Below are 10,886 nucleotides of genomic sequence, written 5' to 3'. Positions count from 1 at the left end.
GCGCTGCAGAGGGGTCATCCGCTCCATCCGAGCGGGGATCCGTCTCCTCCAAGGAATCCGCAAAGGACCGTTGGGAGAACTCAGATACGCTGCCCTCATCTACATCGGAGGAGACAAAGTCCTCCAAGGCCTGGGAATCAACCCGAGGGCGTTTACCTCTGGGAACCTCAACCTCTTTACCAGACGAGGGAGCAGGGGCAGCGTTTTGCATAAGGAAGGCCTGATGCAGCAGCAAAACAAACTCGGGGGAGAAACCCCCCAGACTGTGCACTTCCGCAGCCTGGGCTACAGCCCTAGACGCACCCTCAACCGGCGCTCGCAAGAGCGGGGGAGAGACATGCTGCGCATCCAAAATGGCGTCCGGTGCGACACTCCGCGAAAGAGCCGCGCGGGAAGAACGGCGCTTAACTTTAGCCACTTTTGTGCCGTCGCCCAAATTAAGGGCGTTCATGGCATTAATGTCTCCAACCTCAAGGGCGGCCCAAGAAGAAGCCGTCCGAGCCGCGTGGCCGGCCAAGATGGCGGAGGCGAGGAGCGGGGGATGGGCGTTTATGGCGGGAAAAACCGCCACGCCGGAGGAAGGACCGGGACATTCATCGGTCACGAAACTGTCACCCAACAAGGGCGAATCAGGCTTTAAGACCCCCGCATCCCCTCTAGAAGCGCTCAAGCGATCCGGGGAGCGACTCTTTGCGCCCTCGCCCTCCGACGCCATATGCCACGAGGAAAAGAATCGGGGAACCCCCTGCCCGCTATAAAAAGGTAAAAATTACCTGCTTGCTGCTCCGAGCTGTAACGACCTGGTGTCCCAGTGAGTATCTGCAATAAACGTTTAAATAAACGTCGAAATAAACGCCTTTAAGGACGTTCAAAATTTTTTTTTTTTTTTTTTATCGGAGCCAGCGGGAGGGGGGAGAAAAGGAGGGACCTGGCACCACCAGGTTTGCACTTGCTCAAAAGAGCCCTCAACCCCAGGCACTCAACAAAACCTAAGAATTAGGCTTGGAGGCCTAGCCAGAGCTGCTGCTGTGTGTGACCACCACCTGCTGAGATAGAGAACATACTGAGGAGTTTCCGGCAGCACATGACCACATATAGGGAGGCAAAAGTTTGCTCTCTATCTCCACCTGCTGGTAGATGGACACAACCCACCAGTCTATGGATTGATCAGCTTGATGATATGGAAAGAGCACTTGTTTATGTGTTCTGAGTGTATATGGCTCATAAGAGCCTTTCCACTTTATTTCCCAGCCCCCACCCCTGTCGCCCCACACACACATATATATGAGTTCAATTTTCTAAGGTACTGACACTCATGTAGTGCCCCCATAGATTTCGCTAACAATTACAGAACTTGCATCTTGCCAAACACCCCAGCTGCTAGTTTGATTCTATCATAATATCATTTCGATAACTCTATTACTGGCGAGTCTCCCCAAGTCCCTTGCATAGTTACATATGTACAAAAGGCATTCACACATGCATTAACCAAATTGCTCATTCTGGCAGGTAATTTTCTACTTTACAAGTCAAACCCAGTTATCAGACAAAACCATTTTTACCTCATAGTCACATTTTTAATTTTTTTTGTGTGCGTGTGCCAGAAATGCACAAAACTTTGTGTATACAGCTACACAATACACTTGAGATTTGCAGAATGTGACTATTAAACGAGGAACTTACTCAGATCAAGAATATCAACAGGATTTCAATAGTCTTAAAAAGTATATTATAAAAATATCTACATTCAAATTTTAGCTCCAAAGCTAATTTCTGATTCTGTTTTTTTTTTTTTAAAGGCAGTCTCTGAAAGTATCTGGCTCAGTATTTATAATACAAACAGAACAACATACATCAAAATAGGTCACTTGCAAATAAAATAAAAAAGGGAATATTGCAGCTGTTCCTCAGTCATTCATTCTATAGTCCTTAACATTGCATAGCAGAAATGAGGTCATTTGGACTGCATAACACTGCAAGTTTTTAAATGACAGAAGGGATGTGCCATCAAAAAATAAATATTCTTAGTGGATAGCCATACAGTACTGTTTACCTTCATAAGAGGAATCACACAATACATCTTCAATGATCAAAAACAATCAATATAAAGAAATAAATGTAGCAAAACATGACAGAAGTAGCAAAATGTGCATGACAGAAGTAATGACAAGTGCAGAGCATATTCCATCTGAACTTTCAACCAACTGCTTAACCTGTCCAGCTGACATGAGGCCAGTTAAAGCCCAGTTTAGTAGTTCTCTGTGGTCGTCAAACCACAGAGGCAGATTTTGTGGGTTCTCCCTTACAGCAGGCTCCACTTTCAGTAGTAATATAATCACCTTAGTCCATCTGACAGATGTGGGATGTATCAAAAGATTTCATGTTTAAACAATATCTAAAACATCAGTAGTATAGAAATACAAACATTTCATCCATTGCAGTGTTTGGCTCCTATAAAAAAAACTTTCAGCTCCAATGTAAAATTTTTCCTGAAAATGCACAGGTTAAAACTTGCAAAAAGAGAGCTCTTTCATGTTGCTTCTATTGATGAGGCCTGTAGCTTCAAAAAGGTTATCTTCAGTAGTGCATCTGTAGTAATATGTGCTTTATGCCCCCAGCTCTGAAGTCTATTCACTGGTGAAAGAGGGTGGGGGAGGCAGGTCTGCAAGGCTAAGGCATCCATTACAGAAGTTAAGAAGTGTTCATTTGCCTTGCCTGAATGCATCATGTTGGGGAGCTTACGATGAGACGGATACAGTCAGGTGTCAGTTGTCCTTTGAAAACCAAATGGCACTAACTTTATACTCAGGTCTCTTATAACTGTAAGCTTTCATCACACTGGCTTATCAATCACAGCGACACCTAGTGTGAAAAGAGAAAAAAAAGAGATAATTTTCCTCTTAATATATCTACTTTCTTTCTTACAACGGTAACATTTGATTTACAAATAATGAAACTGGATCACCAAACCCCAAGTCTGTGCACGTGATAACCAGTGAAGCCCAGACTACTCAAACAGTCTGTTACATTGATGTAGTATAAGGTAAAGACTGGGTGGCCCTTTCTTTTGGTGAGCAACTTTTCCTATGGTGTCTGGGAAGCCACACTCCAGCTCTCCTGCTGGCTCCACACTGTCCTCCCAAGTTATGCATTTTGTGTGGCTTTTCTTCAGTGCCCTATGCATGCTCCCCTTTCCAAGCCACTGACTGGTCAGCTTTACTTTTCTTAGAAACCCTGGAACTCCAAATTCACAAAAGCAAGGTGGAAAATCCATAATTACAACCTGAACCAGCCTGTAATTTTTATTTTTGACATGTGCATGTCAGTTCTATAGCCAAATAAGAATTACGTTTGTATTCTTGTGCCAACAGAGGCAATTTTAGAGAACCAGCTTTCTCCTTACCTGCATAACTTCTCCCTGTGCTCATATTTGTTGGCAGCAATGTCCATTTGTCAGTGACGGGATTATAATATTCTACAGATGCCAAATTACAAGAACCATCATCCCCTCCGACCACATATAAGAAGCCATTCACTGCACACACACCTACAAAAAGGTAAACAAGTTAAAAAGTGCAAAGAGTTTCACATCATCTATTTGATCCTGTTCTCAGGTTTGCCTCCTCCCCCTCAATAGTGTTAAGAAATACAAGGTAATAAGACAACTTGCCAAATCGTCCATGATGAACGGATCTGGGTAGCTAACAGAACCAATCTGTGATGCTGGCTACCAAAGAAAAAAAGGGGGCTGGATGAAGGGGAATCGCAGAGAAGTGGGCTGTACTAAAGGGTTAAGAGTAGGCCAGCACTGACTATTTTAAAACTCATGGGCCAGGGATGCTAATCTTGTGCATTCCAAATTGGCAATGTCGATCTGAGTTTAAAAATTTACTCACTGCAGTCCTATGTGGATAATCTAGGCAGGAGACACCACCACTCTTCTGGCCCTCCTCCTTTTTCACATCCACTACCATAGAATGGCTCTGCAGTCTACATGGCCCCTCTCCTTTCTTTGGCAGCTACCGTGAGATGGTTCTGTCGGTTACTCCACCATCGTTTTCATCTTCTGGCACTGTGGGAAGGGCACCGTTACATCACTTGACCTTCCCCACCAGCATACACCGCCACCTGTCGGCTAACTGCATTACAGGTAAAATGGCAAGAATCCATCCTGCCTCTAGTGGCACAAATTCTTGCTATTGCTTTCAGACATTAAGGGCCTGATACACAAAAGTTATCGGGCCAGCATTGTGCGTTTTTGACCTGCTCCAGTCGGTTTAGCGAGCATGGAATTCAGCGGGCAATGCACAAACGGGGTTCTGCAGGCTCTTTTCTGTCCACAGTGGTAGCCAATAGAAATCGCATGCAAATGAGCCAATTAGTATTTAATTAAGCATTCCATGGGATGCACAACAACAAGGACTGCCTATCTTTAGTGGGAAACATTTACCAGCAGATCTGGAGCAGCCGTAAACAGTGGAAATTTGTCACTTGTGCGGCTGGGCGCTCTCTTGCAGCCCCACACAGCACAGCCAACTCGGTGGCGGCTCTGGCAGTCAGCGGGGGAGGAAAGCAGCTCCCTCCCACTACTTCTTCGGCCTCCTCCAGTAGCCTTCCCAGCTCCAGACTGCCACAGTGGGATCAGCATTTTAAAATTATAGACAGCAGCTCAGCTTCTCGCAAAAGTATTGCTGGAAGTTTTCCTATATCATCTGGTTATCAATAGAAATCAAACAAAATAAAACATGGAAAAGAAAATAAGATGATACCTTTTTTATTGGACATAACTTAATACATTTCTTGATTAGCTTTCGAAGGTTGCCCTTCTTTGTCAGATCGGAAATAAGCAAATGTGCTAGCTGACAGTGTATATAAGTGAAAACATTCAAGCATTACTATGACAGTCTGACAAGGTGGGAGGATGGGGGTGGGTAGGAGGTATGCATGGGGACATCAAAGCATATCATTGATATTCTAACAGGATAGGTGTGGATAGGTGAGGGGAGGGTGATCAACAGAGAAATACAGTTTTATGGTTTATAATGGGCTAGGAACCCCAGATCCTTGTTAAGTCCTTTCTGTTGGGTGTTAAAATATTCAATCATTCTGACTTCAAAGGTCTTACGTTCTTGTATGGTTTTAAAGTTACCTTTCAGGATTCTCACTATGAAGTCACTGGTACAGTGTCCTGGTCCTGTAAAATGCTGACCAACAGGGGTGGGAGCCCTACTGGCACCAGTATTGTTGGTCAGCATTTTACAGGACCAGAACACTGTACCAGTGACTTCACAGTGAGAATCCTGAAAGGTAACTTTAAAACCATACAAGAATGTAAGACCTTTGAAGTCAGAATGATTGAATATTTTAACACCAAACAGAAAGGACTTAACAAGGATCTGGGGTTCCTAGCCCATTATAAACCATAAAGCTGTATTTCTCTGTTGATCACCCTCCCCTCACCTATCCTGTTAGAATATCAATGATATGCTTTGATGTCCCCATGCATACCTCCTACCCACCCCCATCCTCCCACCTTGTCAGACTGTCATAGTAATGCTTGAATGTTTTCACTTATATACACTGTCAGCTAGCACATTTGCTTATTTCCAATCTGACGAAGAAGGGCAATCTTCGAAAGCTAATCAAGAAATGTATTAAGTTATGTCCAATAAAAAAGGTATCATCTTATTTTCTTTTCCATGTTTTATTTTGTTTGATTTCTATTGATAACCTTAAGAGTGGACTAACACGGCTACCACATTCCTCTATATCATCTGCAAAGCCCTAGTTTTATAGCATAAGCTCATCATTCATGTTTAAACAGGCACAGTGTATCAGCAATACATACGGCTATCGTACCCACAGCTTGTATGCATGTATGAAAGCCGTGAAATGCTGCAAGAGCTGTTCTGGGTATGTGCAGCTGTGCAAGTAAATGCTCTGCGCATGGCAGCCTTCCCTACACAGTAAAAAGTCCATGCACCTCATTTGCATGCGATTTCTTGAGAATCATTCGCCATTTTTACCAAGGTGGAAATAGCGAGCTGTTCTTTCTGGGAACTTGGTGCATCAGCCCCTAAGTTTTGCGACATGTCGTTCACAGTTGTGCATACTCACCTCAAAGCAAATGTTCGTGCTTGCATGTAGATGCAACCTTGTCAATAGACACTCTTGCTCTAGCAAAACACACCCAAAAAGGTATTTCAAAGTAGCTGCGGGGCAGAACTCCCAGTAAATGCACGTTTTTTTTTTTTTTGCTTTAATTTACACCAGTACTGCAGTCCAAGTGAGCTTTTACTAGGAGAAATTATGTCTTACTGGATAATTTTCTTTTCTTTAGTCAGCGACACTGTTCTGCACAAATGGGTGCTATCCCTTCCTACCAGCAGGTGGAGGCAGAGAAAACTGAATTCCACCAGTGATATCCACCAGCATAAGCAGGAGGTACTCCCTGGAACAATCCAGTGCTTTTTCTACCTTCAGGCACACCATGGTAAAGCCTACTAGCCGCACCCATCTGAACAGAACAGTGGAGCAGACACTACAAAATTCACTTTGAAAATGTGAAGCGCAGTTGCTATTCCTCACCTGTGAAAACTTATATTGTTCAGATTGATAACAACTGTTTGAACAAATAGCGTTACACAAATATAATAGCAGCTGTTCCAGCAAGACAAGAAGATAATAGCATAGCAGTGCAATTTGTCTTAAAGTCTTAGTTAACCCTTTAGTGTCCAATGTTCCCGTAATAAGCCCTATGGGAATAGATTGATGAAATATTGGACACTAAAGAGTTACGTAGAGTTAAGGATGCATACTGGCTCTGTCTTTTTCCATCAGGCTCTGGGAATGAACTTATAGAACTTAACGAACTGTGAGTCAGAGGTCTTGTCGATCCGAGAGAAGGCAGGAGGGAAGAACATCGTGGAGCCATCGGAGGTGATCTGCGACGGCGTCGCTGGTCTCCGGTGCACGAGTGGACGGTTCAGGCAGACTGTGGCTCCCTGTCGCCTGACTGCCGCGTGGCTGCGGCCTGCCCCCACTGTAGCCCGACTGCTCAGGGCTCCCGCGATCTCTCTGCCTGGGCCCGTGCAGTCCGGGGGAGCCCGGAGTGCTCGGGTGGGCCGTAGTCTGCTGCACTGGTCGACCGTGGTCTTGTGCACTGCCGCCGCACTCCCCGGCCGGAACAGCCTGGGCGCGTATTGCAGTGCGGACCACGGGACCGAGACGCCTGGGGCTTCACAGCGCTGACAGGAGAGTCCACCAGCCCCGGCCCGTTCCAGCCCGCCGATCCAGCGTCTTGTGCGTCGGGCCAACCAGGGCAGGGGCAGAGACCATGGGAGACAGTCCATCGGCCCCATCTTATCCCAGTCTGTAGACCCAGCCCATCCGCCTGCCTGCTCTGTTCCATCTGCTCCATCTGCCTGCTCCAGCTCGCTCCACTTTGCTGACCCAGCTTTTCCAGCCTCCCTACTTACTACAGCCATCTGCTCCAGCTTGGTCCAGCCCGCCTGACCCAGCTCGTCCAGCTTGTTCCACTTCATCTGATCCAGCTTCTCCCTGCTCGTTCCAGTCCATCTCCACCATCCTGTTCCAGTCCGTCGGATCCAGCTTCTTCCTGCTTGCTCCAGCTTGGTCCAGCCCGCCTGATCCAGCTCATCCAGCTTGTTCCACTCCATCTGATCCAGCTTCTCCCTGCTCGTTCCAGTCCATCTCCACCACCCTGTTCCAGTCGGTTGGATCCAGCTTCTTCCTGCTTGCTCCAGCTTGGTCCAGCCCACCTGATCCAGCTCGTCCAGCTTGTTCCACTCCATCTGATCCAGCTTCTCCCTGCTTGTTCCAGTCCATCTGCTCCAGCCTCCGTTGGATCCAGCTCTTCCTGCTTGTTCCAGCCACCTGCTCCTGCTGTTCCAGCCCACCTAATCCAGCTTGCTCCAGTGCGCCTAATCCAGCTTCTCCCTGCTCGTTCCAGCCTCTCCAGCTGTTCCAGCCCGCCTAATCCAGCTTGCTCCAGCCCTCCTGATCCAGCTCTTCCCAGTCCATCTGCTCCAATCTCCGTCGGAACCAGCTCTTCCTGCTTGTTCCAGCCACCTGCTCCTGCCGTTCCAGCCCGCCTTCTGCTCCTGCTGTTCCAGCCCGCCTAATCCTGCTTGCTCCAGTCAGCCTGATCCAGCTTCCCCTGCTCGATCCAGTCCATCTGCACTAGCTTGCTCCAGCCCGCCTGATCCAGCTTCCAGTCCATCTGCATTAGCTTGCTCCACCCCACCAGCTTGTCCAACTTGCCTGCTCACTTACTCCCTACCTCTCTCACTACCTATGGCCCCCTTTCACATTCTATTCCTCGCCCTATCCCTCCCCAATCTCTTCCCCCTCCCTCTGCTGTCTACCACACAAACTCACTACCCCCCCCCCCCGTCCTGCCCACTACTGCAATACCCTACCTACCCCTATCCCCCTCCACCTCACCATCCCTACTGTCCTCCTCCTCCTTCCTAGCTCACAACCTCCAACACCTCCTTCTTGCCATGAACCCTTCCCCATTCCTCCTCTGCGCATACCGCCTTCGGCGCCCTACCTCCCCCACCCTTCTCCGCTCTCTCTTGCTCCTTCTCCTTCTATCCGCGGGAGACATCAATCCCAACCCAGGTCCACCGCACATGTCCTCGTCTCATCTATGCAAACGTTCCCGCGATATCTCCAATCTCATCTCCATTCCCCTCCTCCCCCTTCCTCCCTCCCCTTCTCGTGTGCCCTGTGGAATGCCCACTCAATCTGCAACAAACTTACCTTCACCCATGATCTCTTCATCACCCATTCCCTCCATCTGCTCGCCCTAACCGAAACCTGGCTCACCCCCGACGACTCTGCCTCAGTCGCAGCCCTTTGCCACGGAGGCTACCTTTTCTCCCATTCGCCCCGCACAGCTAGCCGCGGTGGCGGCGTTGGCCTACTACTTTCGCCCTCCTGCAGTTTTCAACCCCTCCTCCTACCACAGTCTCACTGCTTCTCATCCTTTGAAGTCCATTCCATCCGTCTATTCTACCCGCTGCCACTCCGAGTTGCAGTCATCTACCGCCCCCCTGATAAGTCCCTCCCTTCCTTCCTTACTTACTGATTTCGATGCCTGGCTCTCCGTTTTTCTTGAGCCCTCATCCCCATCCCTCATTCTTGGTGACTTCAACATACACACTGATAACCCATCCGACTCATACGCTTCTCAATTCCTCACCCTAACTTCTTCCTTCAACCTCCAACTGAGCTCCACCACCCCTACTCACAAATCTGGTCACTGTCTTGATCTCGTCCTCTCTTCTACCTGCTCGCCCTCTAATCTCTGCGTCTCTGCTCTTCCCATTTCTGACCATAACCTGATCACATTCACACTTCATCACCCTCCCCCTCAGTCCCGCCCAACACTAACCACTACCTCCAGGAATCTCCAGGCTGTTGACCCCCCCACCTTATCCGCTAGTATCTCCGATCTCCTCCCGTCCATCACGTCCTCTGAGTCCGTCAACAAGGCTGTTTCCAAGTACAATGCCACTCTCTCCTCCGCCCTAGACACCCTTGCACCGTCTGTTTCCCGTCCCACAAGGCGCACTAATCCCCAGCCCTGGCTTAACCCTTGCACCCGTTACCTTCGCTCCTGCTCCCGATCGGCTGAACGCCTATGGAGGAAATCTCGCACCCATACTGACTTCATTCACTACAAATTCATGCTCTCCTCCTTCCAGTCCTCCCTATTCCTCGCCAAACAGGACTACTACACTCACTTGACTAACTCCCTCAGCTCTAACCCTCGTCGTCTCTTCGCCACCCTCAACTCTCTCCTCAAAGTGCCCTCCGCTCCCACCCACCCCCCCTCACTCTCTCCTCAATCACTGGCTGACTACTTCCACGACAAGGTCCAGAAGATCAACCTTGAATTCACCACTAAACCTTCTCCTCCTCTTCATCCTATCACCCACTCCCTCAACCAATCAACCCAGGCCTCCTTCTCCTCTTTTCCTGATATCACCGAAGAGGAAACCGCCCATCTTCTCTCCTCCTCGAAATGCACCACCTGTTCCTCAGACCCCATCCCCACCAACTTACTTATCGCCATCTCTCCTACTATCACCCCTCCCATCTGTCATATCCTCAACCTCTCTCTCTCCACCGCGACTGTCCCTGACACCTTCAAGCATGCTGTCACACCTCTCCTCAAAAAACCTTCACTTGACCCCACCTGTCCCTCCAACTACTGCCCCATCTCCCTCCTACCCTTCCTCTCCAAAATACTTGAACGCGCCGTTCACAGCCGTTGCATTGATTTTCTCGCCTCTCATACCATCCTCGATCCGCTTCAATCTGGCTTTCGCCCACTTCACTCGACAGAAACGGCATTATCCAAAGTCTGTAATGACCTGTTCCTCGCCAAATCCAAAGATCATTACTCCATCCTTATTCTCCTCGACCTATCCGCCGCTTTTGACACTGTCAATCACAACTTACTTCTTGACACACTGTCCTCTTTTGGGTTCCAGGGCTCTGTCCTCTCCTGGTTCGCCTCTTATCTCTCCCATCGTACCTTCACTCTCATGGCTCTTCCTCCACCCCTATCCCGCTCTCTGTTGGAGTCCCTCAGGGTTCTGTCCTTGGACCCCTTCTTTTCTCTATCTACACCTCTTCCCTGGGCTCCCTGATCTCGTCTCATGGCTTCCAGTATCATCTTTATGCTGACGACACCCAGCTTTCTCTCTCCACACCTGACATCACTGCGGAAACCCAGGCCAAAGTATCGGCCTGCTTATCCGACATTGCTGCCTGGATGTCTAACCGCCACCTGAAACAGAACATGGCCAAGACCGAACTTCTTGTCTTCCCACCCAAACTCACTTCTCCTC

At 48.4% G+C, this 10,886-nt stretch overlaps 1 protein-coding gene across 3 annotated transcripts in view; it reads right to left on the bottom strand.

Moving 5' to 3' along the window:
* Nucleotides 1–1,780: 1,780 nt before the first annotated feature.
* Nucleotides 1,781–10,886, bottom strand: part of KLHL3 (kelch like family member 3) — a 145,457-nt gene continuing 136,351 nt past the window's right edge. For all 3 annotated transcript variants that reach the window (XM_030212861.1, XM_030212864.1, XM_030212862.1), the window contains 2 exons: nt 3,404–3,547; nt 1,781–2,862 (listed from right to left, as the gene is read on the bottom strand). In XM_030212861.1, coding sequence (XP_030068721.1) covers nt 2,834–2,862; nt 3,404–3,547 — 173 coding nt within the window. In that variant the 3' untranslated portion in view covers nt 1,781–2,833. The remainder of the gene's footprint in view (nt 2,863–3,403; nt 3,548–10,886) is intronic.

This window comes from Microcaecilia unicolor, chromosome 8 (assembly GCF_901765095.1).
Source record: "Microcaecilia unicolor chromosome 8, aMicUni1.1, whole genome shotgun sequence".
In the NCBI taxonomy this organism is placed as follows: domain Eukaryota; kingdom Metazoa; phylum Chordata; class Amphibia; order Gymnophiona; family Siphonopidae; genus Microcaecilia; species Microcaecilia unicolor.
The sequence above is the reverse complement of the archived record's forward strand: the minus strand, read 5'-3'. Positions and strand labels throughout refer to the sequence as shown.